Here is a 27,684-nt window from a genome sequence, read left to right as displayed (position 1 = left end):
TGGAGTTAGGGGACAGCAAATCTAACCTACAGTGAGAGTGAAATGGGACTTTGCTTCCTAAAGCAGCCAGAAACACAACTCCAGGTCTGCTCAATGTTCAAATAAGCAACTGTTTGCTAAAAACTGCCCCCAGCTGGCCAAAAAAATCAGTTAATGCAGGTTTAAATAGATTCATATGAATGGCACTGATAGATATAAAAGGTAGTTTAGAAAGCCTCTCTCCCTGCTTTATCTCTGACCTCTTGGTACCATATGCGCCGGTACATACTTAGAGATCCTCAGGCAGAGGTCAGAGGCCCAACAGAACACCCCAAGACCCTAGAACGATCAACCCAAGGAAGTCTGAGTCAGGGATCTCCTATAAGTCCTGTCTTAAAACATACTTTTATCAGAACGCCTTTCCGGTTTTACAATATATTATCTACAACTAATACTTTTACTATCTATTTTAAACTATTATCGAGTTTTCCGTTGACTGATTTTAATTTGCTTTAAAACATTTGTACCTTTTCATACGCTGTATTTGTTGTGATACACCAAATTGCTCTTTACATTTTCTTTTAAAACCTGATGATTTTATGACTTCTCTAAAAAGTGCTTTATACTAAAATTACTAAAATTATTCATATTATCATTATTGTATAGTTTAAGCAGCATTGTTGAGCATTGTTGCCTCACAGCAGGAGGGTTCCTGGTTTGAAACCAGGGTGTGGGAGCCAGGAATTTGTACATGTAGATTTGCATGTTCTCCCCGTGTCAGCGTGGGTTTTCTCCAGGTTCTCCGGTTTTCCCTCACAGTCCAAAGACATGTACATTAAGTTAACTTAAGTTGGTGACTCTAAAGGCCCTGACACACCAAGTCGACGGTCGGCCAAAGTTGGGCCGTCGGTGAGCGTCTGTCAACCTAGTTTTTGCAGTGTGTCCCGCACCGTCGGCACTTTGGCGTCGGCTTTGGTGGCTTTTCGGCCGATTGAGCATATTGAATCGGCGGTGGAGCTTGTCGGTGAGAGAGATCACTCTGATTGGCTGTTCAGGTTTTATTTCCTCGCCCCTGTAGCGAGTGAATCTGCCTGTAGTGAAACCGGGGCTAAGTGGTGCTTCAGGCTTCACTTCAGTCAGGTGCCCACAGACCCGCTGCTTCTTCCCGCTTTAACCTGAATAACAAACCGGAGCTAGCTGGGACCGGCTAGTGGAGCGTTAGCCACAGCATGACCGGAGGGAAGCACAGCCAGTTAGCCTCCTCTAGCTTCCCAGCTGGCCCCGGCTCTCCATTAGAATCCAAACGGAGACCCGAGGCCAGCTTGGTGCGGCTAGCAGAGCGTTAGCCGCAGCATGACCGGAGGGAAGCACAGCCAGTTAGCCTCCACTAGCTTCCCAGCTAACGTTAGCCCCAGCTCTCCGTTTGGATCCAACCGGAGCACCGAGCCCTGGTTTGTTATTCAGGTTAAAGTGGGAAGAAGCAGCAAGTTTATTGGGCAGCTGAGTGAAGTGGAGCCTGCGGAGGAAACACCAGGACCATCTGGATGTAATAGTCCGTGGAGGTGCTGCGGTGCTCGGCTACACAGATAGGAAACCCCTTGGCTGTTAGGATGTATCACTCTCTCACTCCACTCTCTCTCACGCAGGCGCAGAACGTACGTGCCACTTGGCCATCGGATGTAGTCCGCGTAGTGTGTTCAAATGCAACTGACAAAGGATGACGTGAGGCGACGGAGATGACGCAACAGTTGGCTTTCGTCGCCGCTAGTTCTTTGATGTCGGTTTGGTGTGTCCGCACCTTAAATTGTCCAAAGATGTGAATGTGAGTCTGAATGGTTGTCTGTCTCTACGTGTTAGCCTTGGCCCCCAATAACCTTGTATGGACCCAGCCCTCCTGAGTGTGATATATGTGTTGGTTGTTCAATGTCTGGTGGTGTTTGTGCATTGTGTGTGTATTCATATGTTGTTCAATGTTTGGTGGCGTTTGGGCATGGTGTTTGTTGGCGGTGTTTTGTGTATCCAAATGTTGTGACAGATTGTGAAAACAAATTTCCCCATGGGACAATAAAGGCTATCTATCTATCTATTGACCTGTCCAGGGTGTACCCTGCCTCTCACCCAATGTCAGCTGGGATGGGCTCCAGCCACCCCGCGACCCCTAACAGGATAAGCGGTTGTGTAAATGAATGAATGAATGAATGTATAGTTTTAGCTTTTTGCAAATTGGCCTTGACTTTATTTCAAGACTTTGTTAATTATGCGTTTGGTCACCCAGAAATAAAATAAAAGCAGAAATAAAAAGTAGCAGCAATGACGGTAGTTTTTATAATTCCGTAGCCGGAGGCATATGTTTTTTGGGTTGTCCGTCTGTCTGCCCTATTCTTATGATTGCGATATCTCAAGAAGGCCTTGAGGGAATTTCATCAAATTTGGCAAAAACGCCCACCTAAACTTGAGGACGAACTGATGAGAATTTGGTGATCACACGTTTTCGGCCATATTTCAAGAACTTATATGTTAATTATGAGGGGTGGGAATCACCAGAGGATCCACGATACAATATTATCACGATACTTAAATTGAGATATAATATTATTGCGATTAAAAATATGTTGCGATATGCTGAGTATTGCGATAAAAAAAATTTGCAATTCAACTGTAAATCATGCTACTTAAGGAAAACTTTGTCAACATCTGTTTTATCTTATAAGATAGAGTTTTCAATTTCTTCATCTCATTTTTTTTTGCCACAGCAGAATATGTCTAATGGACTGAAAAATCATTTGATTATGTTATTCTAGTAGGCTACCTAAAGTTTTATTTGTATTTGTAATAATGATAATTTATATAGTAAAAATATCAATACTTGGCACTGTATGATGATACGATACTGCCACACAAAAATATTGTGATACTACCCCCCACCCTCACTAATTATGAAAACATTTGACACAAATGTCTCGTAGGATAGAAAATTAAGTGATGATGTTTTATAACCAAAAGGTCAAAGGTGAACTTTGCTGTGGGATCATAATGTTCTGAAAAAACACTTTACTGGCCTTTATTGAACACCAAAACTCAGGAACAAAAGATATTTGAACAAAGATATTGAACTGGTGACACTAATCTTGGGTTCCCATCTTGAAACTGTGCTGATTGTATAGATCTTCTGTGCTGATGAGTTAAAGATGTGTGTGAAGCATCCATGTTAGAATATGTCACATCTTTGCAGCAGCATTTATATTTGAAGTATTGTCTATTATCTTTGCTACATATGAGTCCGTCTGTAGTCTGTAACTGCAACTTGACTGGTCCATGGAGGCATACAACCATGAGGTGGCTATCCTACTTTAAGATTGTCACCTTTTCAGATTGTCTTCAGATACGAGCGAGGTGAGGGTCTCCAAGGGCTGGTTGCACTGGACGACATCTCTTTCTCCAGGGAGTGTTTATTTGACCCTGAAAACAACAAACTGCCTGACACATCACCCACCTCTGCCCCACCTACAGCTTCTATCACTTCTACAGCCACACCCACAACCTCTACCACACCAACCCACCCCTGTCAGGTAAACTACTTCACATAATAAACTCATGTCTGCAAAAGCAATTCTGTGACACATTAAGTAATCCTATTAACCTGTTGAAAATAATCCAAAGCTACTGTTCTCTTTTTTTGGTGTTGCAGGATAATGAGTTTTACTGTTGGCGGTCAGCTGGAGAAGTGTGTATTCTGGCTACTTTACAGTGCGATTATCACCCAGACTGCCCAAAGGGGGAGGACGAGGATGGCTGTGGTGAGGCTGCGTGTTCCATCGACTGCATCCATCTAAAACAGGCTGTAGAGGCCTGCAGTACAAATGCCTCTACCATTTTGTTATTAGTATACAATGTCTTACAATATGGGCAGTCAAGCGATTAAAAAAACTAATCGAATTAATTAGATGCTCTGTGATTAATTAATCTAAATTAATCACATACATCAACTTTTGTTGTGAACGTATTTAAAGAAATTCAGTTCAATTGAGTTTTGCAGAGTACAATTGATGGACTGTGTGTTTGGCACAATTGTCCCCTTGTCCTCTACCACCAATGTTGTACTGCAGTCCATTGCAGTTCATTTTGTAAGACAGTTAGTTAGTCAGTCGGTCATGGGTAGACTTGCTTAGTTTGTGTCTGAAAACCTGGACGAGTGTGGCTTGACGAGATTGGCTGCTAGCATTAGCATCAAAGGCTGTGCTCGCTCGGACCTCCAGGTTCACTACTGATTCTCTCACAAAGAAGTCAACCTATTCTACCCCAAGACCAAGTTTTATATAAAGTTCATACTTCTATGAATAACAAACTCTCTTTTACTCTGTCGCAAAATTTGTAGCAAAAGCAGATTAGGCTTATTGTTAAAAAAAAAAAAAAACATTCAGAAGCATGCGATTCATTCATTCTGCAGTATTACTAACATCTTGCCTTAAACTCTAAGGTGGGTGCACATTTGAGAGTAACCAGTGCCAGTGGACCAACACCAGTGATGGACAGAGTAGGTGGCAGAGGCACAAAGCCAGTAACAACACCGAGCCGCCCACTGATCACACTACAAACACAGGTAACTTAAGTGGCTTATTCACTGATTGAATAGTTGACTGATTTTAATGGACCCGCAGGACAAGGATTCAAGGGGAACCATGTTAGATTACATGGTCCTGAAATCTTCATAACTACACTGCATGTTTAAGAGCAACCCATTTGCTAGAGGAAAATGTTGGCATTGTACGTTTCTGCAAACCATATCAACGTTTCTAAAGTGAGGTTGTTCTGATTATCTGTATATGAGCTTACCTTGTCATCAGGAGGTGGAGGGGATGGTGGATTGCATGACACAGTTGGCAAGACCACAGTTTGATACCTAATAACCATAACCATAATATTATGCCAACTAAAACTGGGTATTTAAAGCCAAACTATGATATTTACTGTAGGATTACAGGGTACCGGGGTCACTGCTACAAGCCATCCAGTCCCTGTATGACCAAAGTGAAAGCTGCGTCTATATACTCAGTGTGAAGTCAAACATGTTCTTGTTGGTGTTGGCCTCCTCCAGTGTTGTCCCTTGTCACCGATCCTGTTTGTGATATTCATGGACAGGATCTCGAGGTGCAGCCAGGGGGAGGAAGGGGTCCGGTTTGGGGACCTTAGAATGGCATCTCTGCTTTTTGCAGATGATGTGGTTCTGTTGGCTCCATCACACCATGACCTCCAGCATGCACTGGGGCGGTTTGCAGCCGAGTGTGAAGCGGTCATGATGAGAGTAAGCACCTCCAAATCTGAGACCATGGTTCTCTGCTGAATTGCCTCCTCCGGGTTGGGGGAGAGTTACTGACTCAAACGAGGGAGTTTAAGTATCTTGGGGTCTTGTTTACAAGTAAAGGTAGAATGTAGCGTGAGATGGATTTGTGGTTTGATGCGGCTTCTGCAGTGATGCAGGCGCTGTGCTGGACTGTTGTGGTGAAGAGGGGGCTGAGCCGGAAGGCGAAGCTCTCAATTTACAGGTCCATCTACGTCCCAACCCTCACCAATGGTCATGAGCTCTGGGTAGTGACTGTAAGAATAAGATTGCGGATACAAGTGGCCGAAATGAGTTTCCTCCGTGGGATGGCTGAGCTCAGCCTTAGAGATAGGGTAAGGACTTTAGACATCTGGAGGGAGTAGAGCCGCTGCTCCTTTGTGTCGAAAGGGGTCAGTTGAGGTGGTTTGGGTGTCTGATCAGAATGCCACCTGGGCGCCTCCTGTTAGAGGTATTTCGGGCACATCCAACTGGTAGGAGGCCCTGGGGCACACCCAGGAGGGATTATGTATCTCATCTGGCTTGGGAACACCTTGGGGTCCCTCAAGAGGAGCTGGAAAGCATTGCTAGGGAGAGGGATGTCTGGGGTGCTTTGCTTGGCCTGCTGCCCCTGTGACTTGGCCCTGGATAAGTGGATGAAAATGGATGGATGGATGGATGGATGGATTGATGGATGGATGGTATTTCCCTCACCATAATCAAGTGGTCTTTTTGCCTAAACATAACCACAGATTCACCACAGCATTGTAGAAACATAAAATTTCAACATATTTGCTAAATAATAATGTAACGTTACAAAAGGTATATATCCGTGTCTCCAAAAAAGGAGAGCCAGCTTGTCAGGTCAAGACTTAGCTGTCCACTTACATCTGAAGGAGAAGGGACACTCCTTCAAGGACAGCAGTGTTCACATCTTGGCCAGAGAAGACAGATGGTTTGTAAAAGGCATGGGGCATCTATGTTGGCCTACAACACCATTTATCACCAACTTACAATGCAGTCTTGGGATCCCCTCCCAGACAACTTACAGTAACACCCATTCTCACCTGGACCCATCTAACTCTAACTCTACACAGATGGCCGAGTGGGTCAGTGACTCAGATGTGACCTCAATGACTCTGTAAGGGTTCACACCCACACAGAGTTTGACTCTGCGCCAGTTTGTTAGAACTGAAGAAGCTTCTTGGATGAGAGGCGAAACGTCTTCAAGAAACTCAAGCCAAGTCCAGTTGTCTAAGATATGGCACTTAGGATTATATATCTGTGGTTTGCAGAAACTGACAATGCCAACATTTACTTTGGTGGTTTGCAGTTAAGAGTCAACTTTTTTGATTCAGGATGTTTTCCCTCATTCTCAGGCTACTACATGAGAGTGAATTTCAGTCTGGAGTCTGTACAGAGTGAGGCCCGTCTCCAGAGCCCCCCACTCCCCCCTTCATCCCCATACTGCCAGATACTGTAAGTGCTGACCACGACATTGATGCCCACATTTCTCTCATTATCATCCCTAGTGTCTGTAGAATATTTGTTTTGATACAGAGTCAAATTTTTCAAGTATGAATTGCTCAATGTCCCCCACTGCCCCCGTCTTGCTACCACGCAACTCTCTTCCCAATCCAACGCTCTCCCCTTCTTCCTTCCTTCTTTCCTCAACGCAGGTTTCACTTCCACATCAGTGCAAAGAGTGCTGGGTCACTCAGAGTGCTTATGCAGCAAGCTGAGGGGAGTGAAGCAATCCTGTGGTCACGCAGTCACAACACTGTCTCCGATTGGACCCCAGAGCATCTGCCTGTAGGCCTGCACCAGCAGCCTTATAAGGTGTGTGCTCGTAGATCCACTCAACAGTTGAAGAGTTTTAATGTAGGAAGCTTGCACACAGGGCACGAGGGCTCTCTGCATGGTTTGATGAGTATGACAAAACATTTAATTAGTTAATAATCACCACATCTCAATCTAGTTCAACACCTATGGGAGATTTTGGACTGTCAGGGCAACTTGTGGTGGCCCAACACCCCACCACACACCCATTTGTATATGCACAGTGATTGTAGATCTTATACATGAACATCCATTTTGAAAATACGTAAATGCACAATATATTTTGAAACATATTTAATATTTTCCATGTACTGCAAACTTTGACAAGTAATGCATCTTTAGTATAGTGTAAGAAGCAACAATCCTGTTATATTGTTGTTGGTATGCACTATATTGCTCAATAGCTATGGACACACAGCAGTCACCAGTTTATTAAGTGCATGTATCTAAAACTATAGCCGTCTAAAACATTTATCCTGCAATAAATCCTCTCTTCATGAAGGTTATAATGATAAGTGATAATGCTGTTTAATTATACCTTGTTATACTGAGAAGTGTTTCTAATGTTTTGTCCACCATATTTATATCAACAGTGATAGACTGAATATTAGAAACATCACTCAGTCTAACTCCATGTGCCAGAAGCAATGCAAACCGCAGCTTCTAACATGACCATAAAGTTGATCCAGCACCTTTGTAAAACATTGTAGCCTTTGTGCAGGTAGGAGTTATTGCAGGACTACTATATATTAGACTGCATTCAATTTACTGTAGCTATAATACTCTCACAGCAGGGCTCATGGAGCCATGTTTTGTTGTACAAAACTATTTATTAGGAAAAAAAATAGGTAAAGCAAATGTATATCAAATCAGCATCAGTAGTGTAGCGTGAGCATGAGGGTGAGGATGGTCTGTAAATGTTGAAAACTACATTATATTCTCCCAAATATGTCCAGGAATATGGTTTTCAAGTGCAGTATGTGTAATGTTTGTTGTTCAGGACACCGATCCTTCAAAAATATGAATGTAAGCATTTCTATTCTTAGATATGGTTCAGTAGCATGAATAAAGTGACTCAGACAGACACTACTGCTGGAGATCACATTGTTGCTGTGGACGACATCTCTTTTCTAAACTGTGAAAAATCCTACCAACCACCTGGTGAGTAAGGTGTCCATCACCATTACATGTGAATGTATTAGACATGAGCAGTCGTTCATAAATTGTTCATTCTGTTGAAAATCTATAGGAGAGAGCGTCAGGGAGGAAAGGTGGCTCATTTTTTAATTATCTTTCTCACCGCAGCTCTGTTGGCAAGTGGCTGTTCTTTTGAAGATGGACTGTGTGTTTGGGTTCAGGGGGCTGAAGATGAGCGGGACTGGCTCAGCAGGTCTGGTCCCACTGAAACCCCCAACACCGGGCCTGCAGGAGACCACACTACCAGCAAAGGTCACTTTTATTCCAAACTATCTTCGGTGGTGGTGTGTCTGTGTCACTCTGCAGTTACACCTCCAAAACACTAGTCAGTGGCGGGGTTTCTGTGAAGTGCTGTTAAGTTTTGTTGATTCAAAACACACCCGAAACACTTTAAACATGGCTTGATAGCAATAATTTCAATTATAAGTACGCAAAGCGGCTTCATTATAACTCACAGCATTCACAGACAATGCGCTTGTCTTTTGCTGGACACATTTTCCCCACAAATACAACATGCTAATGTTTTTAGCACAGGCCTATGGCATTTTACATTGTATAAATTAGCCTAGCGGCTAGCAGAATTTTCCTCTACTCAATTAAAGTCAGGATAATCCTGAAGCATAATTCCCTGAAGGATATATTACACACAAGACTTAAAATGCTTTTTTTGTGGAGGCTTTACTGTCTTCACAATTTATTGTTTATGATCTGTGAAATAAAAGTAGATACTGTAAGAGTTTCGATTCCACTGAGGGAAATGTGTGGGCAACGTGTGGTTACATTTTTGGGGGGGGTGCACATCAGGCTACGGCGTAGGGTACGGTGTCGGCTCTATGTGGAAGCAGAAGTTTTGAATCCCGCATTTGTCGAGCTGTATTTTAGAACATTACACAGATAACTAAATAATACCATTGTGCACATCTTGATTACATTTAGTACTGAAATGCCTATGTTGAGAATTTTTTCATGGCCAAACTTTGGTAACTTTCACTTTTTTTCACTGTGGCCACAGTGATCAAAAACAGTGACACGTTAGCACAATAGGACAAGAGTCATAAAGACAGAAAACTGACTGTATAATTTCAGTCATACAGTCATGCCACAGTCATACTGGTCATACCATACTGGTCACTTAAGGACATGGCAATGGTTTATTTTGTTTCTCATGCATTCGACTTTATATATGTGACAGGACGATTGCGTTATCTACTTTTTGTTACACTGTCTCTCCTTAAACTCATAAGCAAAGGTGTTGATTTCAGGGGGAATGTAGGGGACACCTCCCCCTCCTTATTTATGACATGTGCATTTGTCCCCCTCCATTATAAAAATGAAAGTAGCAGAGGACATGTACACCATAAATTGGTGCTGAAGAGGTACAGAGCCCTGAGTAAAAATTCACCGGAATGCAGGAAATAAGTGTTTGATGATCAAAACTTTCTGGTGGAGGACCCCCAAACCTCCTGTTTTATATGTCTCCCACACCCCCAGCTTTGAAATAAAACCTACACCCGTGCTACAAAGTATAAGGTGGTTTCCAACCTGGGGGCAGAGGCACCCCAAGGGTTCACAAAATGGATCTAAGAGGTCGTAGGATGATAACCAGGGTCATAAACAAGAAAGAAAATACATTCTACCACCCATTTTTTGTTAAATATTGGATAGTTTCACCTCTTCAGGCCCTTAAAACATGTTAAAATAAAAATCACTCTTTGCTTGAACTCCTCACAGCACATAGTTTTATACATCCTGTGACAAGGAGTCGCATGCACACGTCTTTTAATGCATCAAAAGCCAGAAAAGTGTAGAATGACTGTTTATGCTTTCTCACAGGGAAATACCTTTACATCGAGAGCTCCCGACCAAGTGCAAAGGGAGACAAGGCCCAGCTGAAGTCCTCACTGCTGCCGCCTGCTGGTAAAAACGGATACTGTTTCACATTTTGGTACCACATGTTTGGAGCTACTGTGGGCTCCTTGAGGCTGCTTCTACAAACAGCTGATTCCTTGAAGAAAACTGAGGTAAAACATGCATTAAATTAATAGTTTTATTAGTTTTATTTGATGTTTAACTAAGCTTAGAGATACACAGAGGTCAGAGAAGGCCACTTTTTTTTCATCAATGATTGTTTTTGAGTCTGGACACCATACTTCCCTTAACTACAGTGGCAGAAAAACGGCCGTGAGGTTGATTGAGAAATATTTGTGACAGCTCCCACCGCGTTCTCTCTCTGTTATTATACTTTTCACAAAGTTGTGAAACACTGATTGCAAAATAGCATTAATGCATTGTATAATAATGAGTGCAAGCTGCACAGTTTCAGCGCACGGTGTTGCAAAAAAACCTCCTCACATCCTCATTGTGATGAGTGAATCAGCCTCCTGTCTTTCCTGTAGGTGTGGCAAAAATCAGGAAATCAAGGGGACGAGTGGCTGTTAGTGCAGAGCCATGTGACCGTGCAGAAAGTCCACCAACTGATTTTGGAAGCTACGGTGGGGGGTGAGGCTGGAGACATAGCCATTGATGACATCTCCCTCATCAGTGGACCATGTCCTGCCTCAGGTAATAAGTCTATGGCTGGAAAAACACTGGGCATACTTCATGTTGGTTCACCAGACTAGATTGTATTTTCCAGAGCTTTGGAAATGATTCAGTATTTAATACTTTTACAAGTTAAAGACGGAGCAGAATAACTGTAAAAAGAGGGAGTCAGTGCACAATATTCTCCCCGGTAAATCGTATCCACTCAACCATATCTTCCTCCTTTACTTCTTCTCATAGGCCCTCCAAACCATTAGCATTCATTATTTAGACACTATTATGTGATCGACTCTTGATAGGGATGTCTTGATACACCTACATTTAGAGGGTAAGCCTTGCTATGTTCTCTATATTTCTTACTGTCAACAATCTAATGAGAAGACCAAAAACCAACATTGAATTGACTGAACAAGTATTGTCAATGTAGCCAAGTCTGATATATCTAATTTATCCTCTTACCTGTGGTGCTATCTATCAAACTAGACTGTTTTGGTGTGAGTTGCCGAGCGTTGGAGGCCATAGAGATGTCTGCCTTCTCTCAAATATAATAATGGAACTAGATGACATTCTAGATGACATTAACAGCAACGTCTCTTTCCAGAAATCATGACCTGCTTACTCAAGATAATCATCAGACCTTGTTGTGTGAACAGTTTCATGTAGGAACTATTTTCTTTCTACCAATCTACATCCGCCAACTGTGTCACTGTGCAGAAGGCAGTATGTGTCCACCGCTAGCTCACCTAGCACCATTGAGCTACCTCATGATGCAGCTCAGCTGAGGAAATCGAAGCCCTGTGACCTCGGTGATTGAAGCCCTGTAACCATACATGGTAATAACATTAATCAGGTGACTTCTTTCAAGTACCTAGGCGTTCATATTGATAGTGACCTGAGCTGGTAGACGCAGGTAGCCACTGTCTGTACCAGAATTCATCAGCGCCCTTCACTTTCTGCGTAGACTTCGGTTGTTCGGTGTCTGCAGAAACATAATGCTAATTTTCTGCAGAGCAACAATAGAGTCCATTTTACGGTACGGTATCACCAGCTGGTTTGGGAACCTAAATGTCAAATCAAAAACTCAGATTCTCAACCTGGTTAGAGTAGCGGGTAAGATTATGGGTCACCTTCCCTTAACCCTCAGGAACTGTTCAATCAGGCCGTCATCACTCAGGCAAAAAACATTCTAAATGACAGTTCTCATGTTTTGTTCAACAAATACTCACTAATGCACTCAGGGAGAAGGTACAGGGTTCCCTTATGTAAACACAACCGGTACACACATTCCTTTGTCCCGTTGTCAGTCAAGCTCATTAATGAGCAAATGTAAGGAGGTATTGTGTATTGTATATTGTATACGGTGTATTAGCACCTTTATGTGTACTAGCACCTTGATGTGAACCAGCACTTTAATTTCAACTAGTAGGCATGGCAAATTGCACAGCTCAGATGAGCAAATATCTTTTTGCACACTGGTCCCTATCTGGTTACCAGACAGGGACCAATGTGTTTTTAATGCTGAATGTTTTACTGTCTTTTACGTATTTTTGTTTGTACGTTTCTTGCTGTTTATGCAGCAGTACCCTGTCTCTAAACCAAATTTCTCCCAAGGGAGACAAATAAATGAACTTTAACTTTTTCTTTTGAAAATGCCTTTAACATTCACATCTCGCGCTGTGCAGTGATGCGGCTGGAGGGTGTAGTTTGGTAGAAGGAAAATCTGCAGTATTCATCATTAATTATATTCAACAGAAGGCAGACATCAACAGAAGGCAGACATCTACACAGCTGATATCTCCAACACTCTGCAACTCACACCAAAATAATCTAGACTGATAAACAGTGCTGCAGGTAAGAGGAAAAATACATTACAATTTATTGTGAGTGACGTAGCCTCCAGGGTCCTCAAAGGAAACAGAAACACAAAGTCACAAATGCAGGACAGCAAACATTTTGAAGCACCTTCTAAGCTGCTGTTTAACATCCCATTTAGATTAAAAACTGAATCCCATGCACATTGTTTGCACAACAATTTCAGCATTTTTATTCCTTACAAACTGTATGCATACTTTTTAGTTGCAAGCTCTATAGCTCGCTCTGCTGGTCAGATGGCGTTCATACAAAAGGAGGTTTGGGGGGAGAGTGGCCTCTTGGTAAAAGGCATATCATTTCCAAATGGATTCACGGACATAGATAGATAGATAGATAGATAGATAGATAGATAGATAGATAGATAGATAGATAGATAGATAGATAGATAGACCATTATTACTATTATTAAAAAGAAGCAAGGCATAGATGCATGTGCGCACACTGTCGGAATTATTTTCACTGTATATTGTTGTTCGGTTATATGTTGTGTATCCACAGACATTTTTTATACAAATTAAGTTCCTAATGCATAAATGAAGTTATTTGGATTTGATTTTGTTGCGCTTGTTATAATGCATCACAAAACGTTACCTTACAGACGTGTGTGACTTCGAGGAGGGGAGCTGTAACTGGCAGCAGCAGACCGGCGATGACTTTGACTGGGTCAGACAGTCAGGCTCCACCCACAACCCCAACACTGGCCCAGACAACGACCACACCACCAACACACCCATGGGCTATTACTACTACCTGCCCTCCTCTGATAGCGACCGCGCTGGCCAGAAAGCTAAAATGTCTTCACCACTGTATCCAGCAGGTGAGACAAAGTCCAGTGTGTGCGTGATTTCCTTTGAGATCATCAACATTATGCTGCCATAGACTCTGTTCCACCCCTGTTTTCCCAGAATTATCAAGATAGTACAGCAATAAAATTGAGAATAAGCTCTATTTCACAATTTATGCTGACATGTACTCCTCCCCACACTGAGTCACATCCTAACAGGACCAAAACATTTATTTAAATGTCTTAATAGAGATGATGGCCCTGGAATATCCCTCCTTTCTCTGCACAACAAACAGGCTTTTTAGGTTTTTAAGATATATTCTAGTGTGTTAATTTTAACGATGACTTTTTGCTGAGTAAACTCCTGCACTGAAATTGTTACTTAAGTAAAAGTATGTAAGTTTAATCAGGAAAATGTACTAAAAGCATTAGTATAAATGTAGAAATCCTTTTAATGGAGAAATTGACACTCTTATGAGACTACAAGAAGCACAACTAGAAAGAAAATGTGAAAAATGGACTTTATACAAGACTCAAAAAGACGACACTGGACTGGAATAATAATCAATAGATACATTGCTGCTTAAGGGAGTAAATGTGTATTTACCCAAGCAGGTTTTGTTTTGTTAGCTATTATTATTTTTCAGTTATCTTATTATGCTGTTGTAACTGACATGTCAGTGTTACAAAAATTGTTTTAATAAAGATTTGAGCACAAAAAAAAAGTATCAGTATAAAAGTACTTAATGTAGAAAAAAGAGCAAATCCTCACATGAAATGTTCGGTGAAAAAAATGACAAATGATTAATCTGTCAGTGTATTTCGCACACTGTTGGGTAGTTAATTTGTAAAGTTGCTCCAGCTGTAGTGGGAAAGGAGAAATATTTCAATCTGTAATGTCGTGGAGTACAAGTACTTTAAATGTGTACTTAATCACAGTATTTTCTCTAAAAGACACACATATCTGGACATCTAAGTGGTGGATATTCTCTGTGATATTTTATTATATGCTGTGTGTTTTCCCTCAGGCAAAGGAGCTTGTGTGCAGCTGTGGTACCACATGTACGGCAGAGGAATGGGGACGCTGAATGTTTACCAGCGGAGTGAAGAAGGGAAGGAGGCTCTGATCTTCTCTCAGACAGGAGACCAAAGTCAGCTGTGGAGGTTCGCTCAGGCGTCACTTCTGCCTCGGGTTCAGCCGTACAGGGTAAGTCACAAAACATCCACCCAAAACATTAAGTAGTAATGATACAGAGTCATTTGGCTGAAAAGAGATATACATGAACGATAGTGGGAGGTTACAAAGTACATTCACTCAAGTATTGTGCTCAAGTGCAGTTTCTGAGCTACATGTACTTTACTGAAGTGTTTCCATTTGATGCCACTTTGTAGTACTTTTTCCTCACTGCATTGTGTTGACCTCTGTAGTTACTTTACAGATTATGCTTCATCCAACAGCACTTTTACTCAGTACCTGAATTCTCCTGATAATTAAAATTTTATCTGACAATAAAATAACATTTTGAATGCAGGACTTTGTATTGCTACTGTTATTGTGTTTATATTTTAGAAAGTAAAGGTTCTGTGTATGTCCACCACTGTACATGGAGATAAATCCAGACATTATTTTTTTCCATGTGGCTTAAGAACAACATTTTATGTAATCCTGTAATAAACATTAGGAACTTTTAAGCCAGTGTCCATTTGGACTAGTGTCTCATTTAAAGAGTTAGGTCATTAAAATTACAAATGCGTAAATATAAATCTCACTTCCTCCAAGCAATCCACAGACCTCACTGTGGACAGTTCTCTTTGAAGGTTTTTCTTGGGTGAAATTGAGTAGGAATTATATCTGTAATCCTCTGCACTTGAATTTACATTTTGTTTTGTTTTGTTTTATTTAATTTTATTTTATTCTATTTTATTTTATTATAATATATTATATTTTTTTATATCATTCAGATATCACTGGGAGTGAGTGGGGATTTTTTTTTTAAACCCAGCCTTTAAAGACAAAACTATCATATAAACAAATAGATTTCCATGACTTTAAAAATGACTTCATTCCTTTTGATATTTTGAGTCTATTTATAGTATATTTTTTTTAATATACTTATTTTCTTAATTCATTTATATATATCTTTTTCAATGTATTTATTTTTATTTTATTTTATTTCATTCTAGTTTATTTCATTTTATCTTATTTACTTATTTTTTCTCATCTTCTCATTTCATCATTTATTTATTTTCAGCTGGGGTGGGGGGACTATATGTGTGTTAACATTCGTGATTGCACTGACATTTTGTTCTGGTGTCTTTTCTTTTACGTGTCTGTGGATGTATGCGTGCACATACTGGAGTGTGCACGTGTTTATCTTTGTTTACTGCTGTTAAAATCAATAAAGATAATGCTGGGAAAAAATGAGACTAGATTGTGATCAAATATGACTCAGGTTACCTCTATAACATTAATTAATTATATGTAAATATTTAGATAAAGCAGTTTCAATCATTGCACACTTTCTATTTAAGATCGTGGTGGAAGGTGTGAAGGCTGGCCCCACCCAGGAAGGAGACATGGCCTTTGATGATGTACATCTGACAGATGCTCAGTGTCCTCCCCCTGGACATTGTGACTTTGAGACCAACATGTGTAGCTGGGGCAATGTGGGAGAAGGAGTTGACCAGGGGGACTGGCTCCGCAGCAGAGGAGCCTCCCCAAACCCCAACACAGGTCCCAGTGTTGACCACACCACTAACTCCACACACGGTAATGATACGTACATGTAACTTTGTGATTCTATGTTTGAACAGCATGGATGTGAGTGTGATCGAATCTAATTTATGGAGATCAACAGAAACTTTATGCCACCATCTAAATACATAATCATGAGCCTGCGACAAGTTTTTGGTTTGTTTTTAGACGTGGACATAGTTGTGACAGGTCCAAACAGGACCAAGCAACAAAAAGCACCATCATCAGATCTGTAACGTATGACAGTCTACCAGCAGCAGCCAAGTCTGACTGGATTTATAATCAGTAAACAGGACAGAAATGTAAAAGATTGTAACTGTACATATTTGTTTGAATCGATGTTGTATATATAATGTTATGAAATGAATACAGAAGTTCTGTCTCATTTTTATTCTTGCCATGTTTCCATCAGGTTATTATCTGTTTGTGGACAGCTCAGTGGGCGAGTGGGGAGACATGTCCTTCCTGATCAGTGATGTGTTCCAGCCGTCCACTAGAGGTCACTGTCTGAAGTTCTGGTACCACATGTACGGCAGCCACGTTGGGACTCTGACAGTGTACATGAATGACAGGTAACCAGCCAGCCGTCAGTGTCTGATGAGGAGCAACATTAAACATGAACTGTACTCTGATAACATCTGTGCTGTCCTGTCTCATAGAAACATGCACGCTGGTGGCAACGAAGAGGGGACTCTGAAGTGGATCGAGACAGGAGACAAGGGAGACAAGTGGCAGGAGGCCAGTGTGACTGTGAAACACAAAGAAGCATTCTGGGTAATTATGAGCTTCTGTAAGGTGACGTCAGAACGAATGCAGATTGTATTGTTTGACCTTTTACTATTTGCCAGTGGTGGGAAGTAACTTTTACTTTTACGTACTTTTACTCTCCATCGCTTCTTTATACTTTTACTCCACTACAGTTCAGAGAGAAATAATGTACTTTTTACCTCACTACACTTAGAGTCTTACTATTAACTTTCTAAGTTACTTTTCAGATGAAGATTTTAAATTTAAAAGTCTACACATGTATAAAATACAACATATTGTAAAAGGTTAAACTAGTGGTTTCCAGCCTTTTTAGCTTGTGGCCCTTTGCAAAAACACAATATCTAGTTGGGGCATCTTGTCACATTTCAGATGTCTATGAGTTGTGAGTTATTGACATTTTTCCTCAAAACTTCTTGTGATTTTAATTAAAGGGAGACTTTGACAATTTTCAACCAGCTCTGTATCATAACAGTGAGGGTAGTATGTGTAAATGAACTGTGGTGAACTTCCCTCCATCTTACCAGATTTTGTGAACGGACAGTGGGTACCATATTGTCAGAACTGAGGCCAAAAATACTGAGATCAAGTGATAAAACTGGGCAGTGCTGATAAAATATGAACCAAGCTTCTGTTAATGTGTTTCCTTATTCTTGCCCAAAATGTTTTCAGACACATATTATAGCTCACTATTTAACTGTAATACAAGAACCAGCCAGCTGCCATGTTGTTTCCTGTGTTAAATTGGACACAGCAGGTATTACGTCACCCATCAGTGGGAGTAGTTATTGGTTTGTTGTGGCACAGTGCATTCTGGTAGTTGTAGGTTATCGACCCCTTGAGCAAAAGTGAATTCCATGGCGGTTTTCCTCTGTTTTCTCTGGTCATGCACCAATTTCAAAAGCATTTGCGTCTTTCTTCTTCATAGACGGCCCAGTTTTGTGAAAAGACCATCTTTTCAGCAGTAAATTACTAAAATATACAACTGTTTTAGGCTCAAAGAGGTGAAATTATTCTACATCTAATCTCTGGCTTGGGAATCACTGAATTACATGATCTAACAGCATATAAAGTAGTTAGAACCAGCTCCACCTCAAGCAGCTGCAAAAGTAAAATGCAGCTTGCGCACTGAAGCATTAGTATTACCTAACCTAATCATGTCAGATAGAATCATTTATTACTCACAGTAGTACGTAGGTAGGAGTTTTATTGCAGATATTTTATTCATTATTAAATATTTTTGTAGTTTGGTACTTCTAGTTAAGTAAATGATCTGAATACTTTTCTACCGCTGATATTTTTTAGTTTGATTGAAAATGAGTTACAACAGTGTTGTACTATGCAGGATGGCTGCTTTCTGTTTGTTAACATGCTCGCCAGTGAAAGTAAAAGCCAACCCCAGATTTCACCTCACTACATTTACTTTTTTTTTTGGCGCTGTGTCTCTTGGATGCCTGCTGTTTACGTTCTGGCACCTGATCACTACCTTTTTATAAAGCTCCGACCTCACCTAAACGCTGTGGTGGGTAAACAACCACAAACATCCCAAAAACAGAAAATAAGAAAATACAGGCAGAGGGCAGAGTAACTGCAGAAAAAGTGGGCCATTAATGATGACTGAGTGGGATTACATTGTTCTGAGTCTACACATTGTTTTTTAAGAAAATCCTGTTTACTATATCTGTAAAATAGCATGAAAGAAAATCAAACTCAAACAACATCGTGGACCTTCCTCTGATTGCTGTGCTGAATTTCAAGTCTTCTTTTTTTGTCGCAGTTTGTGTTTGTATATCAGAGGGGCAAGAGCGCGGATGGGGATGTTGCTCTTGATGACATCACCATCCTCCCTGGCGGCTGCTACTCGGAGCCCCCCATCAACCCTCCTGATGATAACAATGGTAACTCAAACCCCTCCTTAGCTACTTCAGCTGAGCAGACAGCCACTCTTTAGCTGCTGCACTGTGAGAAAATATAGAATATCGCCAACGTTTTTTAAGAAATGTAAATATTGGAACAACCCAATCAGGTAATTTCTCATACAAATGCTTAAAGCAAGGGGTTTTAAGCTAGAGTGCATGTGGGAAGTGTAGTGTAATGGAGTGTGATGTCAAGTGTTGTGTTCTCATCATGTCTCTCTGTGTGTGCAGACACGTTGTCCACAGGTCTGGCTGTTGGTCTGACTCTGCTGGCGGGCGTCATCATCGTAGTCATCCTCTTTGTGCTGAACAGGAAGTGTAGTGCAATGTAAACAATTGTTTATATAAATGATTTATGTATTTATGATGTGTAAGAACACTGAAGAACGCTGGGTAATGATTTATCGCTGACATTTCTGCTTGTGTGTTTCAGGAATCGGCCGACACTTATAAGTGATGACGCGCTTGACCAGAACCCTGCGTTCGACCTCTTTGACTGCAAGATAGATGTAAGTGCAAGGTTTTGAATTTGAATTTTATCAGCACGCAAGATGCTTTTAAAAACACGTATATAAAAATAAACATGGCGGGGACTGTGCAAGAGAGGTAAGACACCCGAAGAGGCTGATGGTGAAAACCTCCCCTCTAGAATTTCACATTTACTCTATTACAAATAATATTTCTCTCCTAATCATGAAAACACAACAGACAAAACAAGAAAATATAATAATCATAAATGAACATAATGATGAACAGGTTTAATGAAGTGAGGACTGTTGCTCCAGAGCAATGGTCCTCTGTATTTCAAAGAATATTGCCCGTGTGTTGTGCAGCAATAGGGAAGATAAAAATCCTCTGCTTGTGTTGTTGGATATGAACAGACATCAGAGTTCATTAAAAGAAAGTTGTGAAATATACCTATTTCAGCCTTTGCAGTATGCAGACGGTCTAACATATAAATTTGTTTTCTTCCAGGGCACACAACATGGAGGTGAATCTGACTTTTCCTTCTTCAACAATGTGTATAATCCGTCACCAGGTGCAGATGAATCCACAGTGGTTTCATCTGAGGCTTAGTACAGATTAAGTAGATATTAGATATATTAGAGATGTTTGATTTCCATTAAAACTGTTATTCAGAAGATGAAATGTTGGTGTTAGTGAGTGTGGCATTTTTCCCAAGAAAGTATCAGTGATTCTTTAGTTTTGTAAATGGCAGCTGGATTATTAATTACGTGAACATAGTTACTCCTTACATGAACACTAATTGACAGAGGACGAGGGAACACTGAAAATGTAAACCCATTTTTATAAAATGGAATTAAACTAACACCCTGTCGTAACTTCTTTCAGTGTTGTTGTTTTTGTTGTTTAGTGCTTGATGAGCAGTCAACAAAGTCTGAGGAAAATTTTTGACCTAAAGCTCAGGTTCATTTTTAAAATGGCAGTTTTTCTGTTCTGCTGAAGCTGAAATTACAATTACAGCTCTGTTTCTTTTATAACAGTTTATTTATACATGAATGTTCATGAGATGTATATTTACAGCTTACATTTAGTTGCAAGAATCAGAATATACCACATTTGTTCACAGTAAGTAACCAATGGTGACTGAACAACGGGGTATTGTGGAAATACAAACATGCTTCATATCCTCGATCTTTTTCCTAGGACCACTGTGTATAAAACTGCTTAAAAATCATCTTAAGAACAGTTACCATAAGAAATAATTAGCGTGGGATGAACATACAGTGAGGTCTCTAAAATGGGAAATATTTTGTCTGTTTTTTAAGAAATGTGCAAAAATGTCTCACACCACTATTTAACAAGTAAATCAAGGTTTGGTCTGCCGCCTGGACTGAATGTCTCTGTTGTTTTGAAGTTGAAATAGACTGATGGTTTGCGTTAGAAATGTCATAACAACAAAGACTTTTTGTTTTTTTACACACACACACACACACACACACACACACACACACACACACACACACAAAAAACCAGTTCTTTAGTACAGATATACACACAATAATTTAACAAGGAATGCTGCTGAGGGTTGTTTTACCGTACCAAAATCCAAAACCACATCAGTTCAGTGTACAGTAATAGCAGAGCAATGCATGAATGGAATTCACTGTCAAATCACATCGTCCACTAAGACAGTCACTAATCAGAAGGTCAGCAGTTTGATCCCTCGCTTCTCTGGTCCGCATGTGGAAGTATCCCTAAGCAAGATACTGACTCCCAGACTGCTCCTGGTGGCTGCTCCATCAGCATGTGAATGGTAACTGAGGAGCAGATGGCACCTTGTATGCAACCCTTAGCCACTAGTGTGTGAATGGGTAAATGTGAAGTAGTGCAAAAACGCTTTGAGTGATCAAAAGACTAGAAAAGTGCTATACAAGTGAAGTCCATTAACCAAAATAACATCTTTTGGTTCTTTTTTTTTAAAGTGCTAAAAGAGCATTGCTCAAGAATTGGCCCTACTAAGTAATGATTATTATTCTGTGTGTAAATTGTTGATGGTTTCATCGTATTGTATGTTCAATGATGATATGTGTCTGTTAGATCATGATGGATTCAGTGGGAACTGGTCTTTTTTCTCATCACCTGTAGTGTTTGAAGGAGAGATACTGTAGGTCTTTTCTTCTTTCTGCTGTCAAACTTTACAGCCAGCACTGCTCCCAGTAGACTGTCTATTTAATATATCTTGCTTTTATTTTCCACTGCTCACAATCACCTCTCAGGTGCAACATCAGTATACGTTAAACTGTGCAGTAACTACACTATCCCATCATCTAGTCTGTCTCTTTATTATATTTAGCTTCTTTTATATTGCTTTGTGTTTTTATATACTGTTGCTCATTGTTTTGTACAGTTTAGGCCTACTTATTACACCGACCTGTGTTTGTCTTTTTATTGATATGTACTTATATATTGCTTTGCTTTTTTTTTTTTTTTTTAATTGATGCTTCCAGTTTGCACTTTCCATCTGCTGCTGTAATTTTGCAAATTTCCCCTCTGTGGGACGAACAAAGGATCTATCTTATCTTAATCTTAATCTTAATTTATTATCATACATACATAAATTCTAGTGTTAAAGGGAGCCGGTGACCCGAGTTTTTCAATGGCAACAACTGCATCATTTGACAGTTAAGAACCTTGATCCATAATGAATATAGTCATTTTCAATTTTGGAAAGATGTTTTTTAATTTTTCTTATAAACACATACTTTGTTCCCACACTTTGCTCTCCATATGTTTTTAACATGATATTTGATTTCACATAATTCGTCATTCATAATTCATAATTAATAGTTGATTATAATTTAATAAATCTGTCTATTCAACATGCAAAATATAAAATCAAGTGGTGTTAATGTTATGAATGTATACACTGGTATTATTTCTCTTTCCCAGTAAAAAAAAATCTATAAAAACATTTACACAGATCACAGAAATAAGAGTCAACAGTGTTGCGTTTCAGTCTATGGTTTCACCACTGCCTGTAGGAGTGGACTAAACCATTTTAACCTTTTAGAGGGGGGGCTTAAATGCTTTATTATTGTTTACGAAACAAGAAAAAGTCGATGGACAATTTTACAGCTGATAGATATATTCAACTTGCAATGCTAATAATGTAACATTTTAAAATTGGCTATAAAAACAAACATTTAATCCCACATTCTGATGAGAGCCTCTTCCCCACTTTGGCGCCCTGTTAACTTACATCCGTTATTCCCCGCAGACAACGCCCAGACACCGACTACTTTAAAACCTGTGTTATTTGTATGCTTTAATACCATAGACTTTCCTCCCTGCCTAACGCTTCTGTCTTTTACACACGCACCCACACACACATACACCCCCACGAGCTGAAAAAGACACCCATTCACCCAGGACACTTTGCAAACGCTCTCCATCATGTGAACCAGTCCAATGGCTTCACTGAAGGAACCAATCACGTTGCGTAATACTGCGCACGCAACCACGCACAGAGAAGGAGCGAGAGCTGAGAGCTCGTGTAGCGGGAGCACGAACGAAGGAGAAGGAGAGAACAAGGAAAGGAAAGAACAATGGGAGTAGACATTGAGACCATAACACCAGGGGACGGTAAGGGTTTATTTTAATTCCAGTAACTCGGTAACTTTGTATTTTTCGTTTTAAAATGTTACCTTTGTTTTAACCCACGTTTTCCCCTTTCAGGGCGAAGTTTCCCGAAGGCAGGACATGTTGTTACTGTGCACTACGTTGGTAAGATCCATTTAATCGCTGACTGGTCAAAGGTTATTTAGTTCAGCCATGTTCATTTTAAAAACCAAATATTGCCCGCTCACATATACACTTAAGGTCGGGTTTAAATGGAATCTTAAAATATGGTGTAGTTCCGTATTTGGGAAATAGTCTGTTCATTTTACCGACTGATCGAATGTGAAGCCGCTTAGCCTAGCCTAGCCTAGCTTAGCCTAGCCTAGCTTAGCTTAGCTTAGCCTAGCTTAGTTTAGCTTATAGGAAAGATAGGAAACGGTATCTAACGGCTAGCCTGTCTCTGCCCAAAGTTAACTCTGCCCACAGCAGCCCCACAGATTCTTATCTTATCTCAGATTCAGATTAAGTATTTATTATGCTGCTGTTTGTTTTCGGTACGTAAACCCGAAATACCTAAACGAGTTAGCGGTTTCCTCTTGCTAGCATGTGTGCGAAGCCATGTCAGGGTAACGGAAAGCTAACGTTAAATTCATACTGACTAGTGACTACACAGACGGTCTCACCCTTCTAAAAACTACTCCATTTAACGGTACCTGTCGGAAATATGCCTCCATTTGTGGATTGTCTCGTGTTTAACACTCAGTCACATTGTGTTTAATGTGCCAGTGTAGCAACAACGTGAGAAAAGTCTGAATATGTGGAGAAATGATGTAGCGTGCTAACAAGTTGGGTTTTTTTCTACATTGAAAAGGCACGCTGACAGATGGGAGCAAGTTTGACTCATCCAGGGACCGAGGAAAGCCCTTCCAGTTCAACATTGGAAAGGGTGAAGTCATCCGTGCTTGGGATGAAGGTGTAGCCAAGGTACAGTAAGGAGAGGAGCTTTAAAGGGGCAGTCCACCGACTTTACATGTCAAGATGAGCTTTCTCTTCTTGGGGATCCCTGCTCAATTTGTGAAACAGAGCTGGGCAGTATAACCAAAAATCTGTGTTTCCTCCAAGCTGGGACAATTTAGTTCATACAACATTACTGAAGCGCCATATTTTGTGGGTCTGCATTTGCAACTTAGAGCCATAAAATACTAATTTGCCCCGCATGGAGACGAGACAGTCCTAGAAGCTGCAGCAGGTGCGCATATAGGGTTACAGTCTGTGTATCACTGTTTAGGATAGATACGCCTCGCAACAGCTGATATAGCTACACATCATATATATATCCTTTTCACTGATGGTAACCCTTCTGTGCATCCAGCAATAACGGGTTTCTCACAGTGTAAACATTTTACGCAACATGCACAAACACGAATTTGAATTATTTTTGATACATGGCCCAGGCCTACTGAGAGCACTGTTGCATAATGTCTGTGGGAGTTTTCCAGAGTTTGAAAAAAAGTATCCCCAGATGTCACAGGGTTATCTCAGCTTTACAGATAGCACAATTTTTAAAAAAATGGGGGTGTGAGTTTAACAGATGTAATCATCAACCGGCCAAGGGGGGGGACCAACAAATTATACTATTCATTTGCATTGTGGGTAATGCAGGAGCCAGTGCTAATTTTTTTTTATTTATTTATTTATTTTTATTTCTTTTAACTTGACCCATACTGGAAACAAAAAGCTGGGAAATATCTTGGTTTCTGTTGTATTGATATTGGCTTTATTTATTCATTTTTGATACAACTCCTGTTAGTCCCCCAACTTCATGGAAGTGCATTACAGAATCTCTGGAACACCTCTTCAATGGAATTGTCAAAAAAACAAATCAGTCATAAGTATAAAACCACATTATTACCTTTTATGTAACTTGCTCTTCACCTCTTCCCCAGATGAGCGTTGGACAGAGGGCCAGGTTGACCTGCACGCCTGACTTTGCGTATGGCGCCCGTGGATACCCACCTGTCATCCCACCAAATGCCACCCTCATTTTTGATGTGGAGCTGCTGAGTTGTTGAGGTTAAAGGTCGCTCCTCAGAGTTTGTCATTCCACCAACATCTCTGACACAAATAACTTGAGTTAAAGGTGCTGTCAGTGGCATTTCTAAACATGAATAAGTCATTTTTGAAAGAATTCTGATATCTTGGTATGACTGAGACAAATTAGACTGATGCTGGTGGTGTTGGTGCAAAATTACACCTGGAACCAAAAATGACATTTTGGGGAATATTCTAATTTCTTCCTGGATTTATGTGGCCTCAGTTATTACTTTTGTCTGATAAATTTTTGCAGTTTCCTCTTTTTTGTGTGTGTGCCATAAAACAATCGGACAGAATCAGTGGCACTAAATCTGAACAAAAAAAATCGTGTTACTTTATACGTTGTTATTCCAGCATCTCAAACATAGTATGGAAATGATTATTGATGTTAAAATTGCTCATGAAACAGCCTTTAATGAATAGCTTATTTGTTTTTTATTCTTGCATAACTGTATCTCTCGAACACTTGCATTGAGTTTCCAGCTTGAAACTTTGACACAATTTTAAAAAAGAAGAAAGGAAAAAAAAAAAAACACCCAGAAACAATAACGGCTTATGATTTCACTTTTCATCCCTACTTGTGTTGCCTTTCATCATATTAGATTTTGAATCCCGACCCTTTTACCATACTCTTGGGTTAAAGGCCTAAAGTGTCCTTGTGTTATGTCATCACGCTTAACATAATTTTTGGTAATGTTGTAATTCTTTATAGTGTCATCCATTAGAAATGGTCTTTTCCATAGATATTGCATTCTTTCATTAAAAACAAAGTCTACAATATTAACGTGTCACTCATTGTTATTGACGTGATTGTGACTCATTTACTTTTACCCTGTGAACAAATCTCTAGACGGGAATCATGCTCGGGAAATTTAACATAACTATTTTGTTTCCAGGCAGTGCTACAGATTTATCAGTGCCCGCAGTGGTGGAAGAAGTACTCAGACCCTTCACAAAGTATCACAATGTAAAAATACATCATGACAAGCAAATGCCTCTATCCAAAACTAAAAGCACAGAAGTAAAATCAGGAAAATGCACCTAAAATATTAAGCAAAAGCACTTTGTGTAGTACAATGTCAAACACTGATTAAAAAAATGGAAATAGAATTCCTGTCAATCAAAGCAGATATTTGAATGTTAGCGTTAAGAGTAACTCATGAAAGTGGAGGATTAATAGATCTAAATATTAACTTTGAGGAGAGTTGCATTTACATGTATTGTTTCTGTACTGACACCACTCATATTGCTCACAGTATATTAAAATACAAATACCCTGTTGTCAAACCATAATTACTTTATTAAGGACACAGAGAAAGGTCCATAGAGTACCACATAAAAGCAGACAATCTGTGTACAGAAATATAATGTAATAAATACTATATATATGAAGACAAGATGAAGTAGTTCATTTAAAATACTTAATTCAGTGTATTACCTCGTGTATAAAGATTGAGCTGAACTGGCCCACTAAGATCACATCTCACCATCAACTTTATGTTCAAATACAAGCCAGGCCTATGTAGAGGCCTACATGTGCCTGGTTTTACATGTTTGTTGTGATGGTGGCCATCTAGTGAGGAAAAGTTGGAATTACATTAGGGACACAACCTCTGCTGCCTTAACTTGCTCCTAGCAATCTTTTTTTCTCTCATTCAGGTGTAGAAATATGTGACAAGAAAATGACCACACACAAACACACGCATTAATTAGTGATGGAGGAAACACCTGGAATTTTTAATTATACAAAAGTAGCAATACTGTAGTGTAAAGCAAAACAACATAGAGGGTAATCCACAATGAAAATTATAATTAGCTGCATTCATTCCTTTATTTTTCGTAACCGCTTATCCTGTTTGGAGGTCACCAGGGGCTGGAGCCTATCCCAGCTGACACTGGGCGAGAGGCAGGGTACACCCTGGACAGGTCAGCGCTGACACATACAGACAGACAACCGTTCATGCACACATTCACTCTTACGGCCAATTCAGAGTCACCAGTTAACCTGTATGTCTTTGGACTGTGGGAGGAAGCCGGAGTACCTGGGGGAAAAAAAAACGAAATGTGAACAACCCATACAGAAGTACGTGGTCGCCCAAACAATCACTAAAAAGACAATTTTAATGAACTGGAAAGACAGAAACAACCTCCCAACACCCCAGTGGCATCACCTACTCTCTTAGTACATTTCCATAGAAAGACAAATAACTTCAAAAACAAACAAATAGATACATTACACAGATGTTGGGCTCCATTCAGTAACACCACCTATCTACCCTTGTAACATACACACACATACACACTCTGACCTTGTTAACCAACTCCTACTACTGGTGGATCCGATGTTCCCACCTACACACACCTCACCTAGCCAGTCCGCAACCCCATAATACAACAGCTGAAGATTTATTTATAGACTTTATTTTTATTCATTTTTTCACTACTCCCTTTTCATCACATACTTATTTTTCGATAAATGTATTATTAGTATTTCTATTATTTCTTTCTTTAGAATTATTTTTTTTTTTATTTTTTTTTTTTA

At 40.1% G+C, this 27,684-nt stretch overlaps 2 protein-coding genes across 2 annotated transcripts in view; both read left to right on the top strand.

Annotated features, from left to right (window-relative positions):
- si:ch211-106h4.4 (MAM and LDL-receptor class A domain-containing protein 1) overlaps positions 1-20,289 on the top strand; it is a 54,012-nt gene extending 33,723 nt beyond the window's left edge. The window contains exons 33-50 of the mRNA XM_049598076.1: positions 3,351-3,548; positions 3,668-3,776; positions 4,457-4,579; positions 6,676-6,775; positions 6,976-7,135; positions 8,182-8,296; positions 8,441-8,584; positions 10,166-10,353; positions 10,729-10,894; positions 13,344-13,562; positions 14,558-14,736; positions 16,062-16,299; positions 16,697-16,856; positions 16,944-17,058; positions 18,827-18,947; positions 19,197-19,293; positions 19,399-19,474; positions 19,941-20,289. Coding sequence (XP_049454033.1) covers positions 3,351-3,548; positions 3,668-3,776; positions 4,457-4,579; positions 6,676-6,775; positions 6,976-7,135; positions 8,182-8,296; positions 8,441-8,584; positions 10,166-10,353; positions 10,729-10,894; positions 13,344-13,562; positions 14,558-14,736; positions 16,062-16,299; positions 16,697-16,856; positions 16,944-17,058; positions 18,827-18,947; positions 19,197-19,293; positions 19,399-19,474; positions 19,941-20,042 — 2,610 coding nt within the window. The 3' untranslated portion in view covers positions 20,043-20,289. The remainder of the gene's footprint in view (positions 1-3,350; positions 3,549-3,667; positions 3,777-4,456; positions 4,580-6,675; positions 6,776-6,975; positions 7,136-8,181; positions 8,297-8,440; positions 8,585-10,165; positions 10,354-10,728; positions 10,895-13,343; positions 13,563-14,557; positions 14,737-16,061; positions 16,300-16,696; positions 16,857-16,943; positions 17,059-18,826; positions 18,948-19,196; positions 19,294-19,398; positions 19,475-19,940) is intronic.
- Positions 20,290-22,802: 2,513 nt separating this feature from the next.
- On the top strand, positions 22,803-25,733 carry LOC125902174 (peptidyl-prolyl cis-trans isomerase FKBP1A-like). The gene is made up of 4 exons (XM_049598337.1): positions 22,803-23,072; positions 23,166-23,213; positions 23,920-24,032; positions 24,995-25,733. Exons 1-4 carry the CDS (start codon positions 23,036-23,038, stop codon positions 25,118-25,120), a joined length of 324 nt encoding a protein of 107 aa, XP_049454294.1. The 5' UTR covers positions 22,803-23,035; the 3' UTR covers positions 25,121-25,733.
- Positions 25,734-27,684: the final 1,951 nt, after the last annotated feature.

Source organism: Epinephelus fuscoguttatus, linkage group LG15 (genome assembly GCF_011397635.1).
Source record: "Epinephelus fuscoguttatus linkage group LG15, E.fuscoguttatus.final_Chr_v1".
In the NCBI taxonomy this organism is placed as follows: domain Eukaryota; kingdom Metazoa; phylum Chordata; class Actinopteri; order Perciformes; family Serranidae; genus Epinephelus; species Epinephelus fuscoguttatus.
The sequence above is the reverse complement of the archived record's forward strand: the minus strand, read 5'-3'. Positions and strand labels throughout refer to the sequence as shown.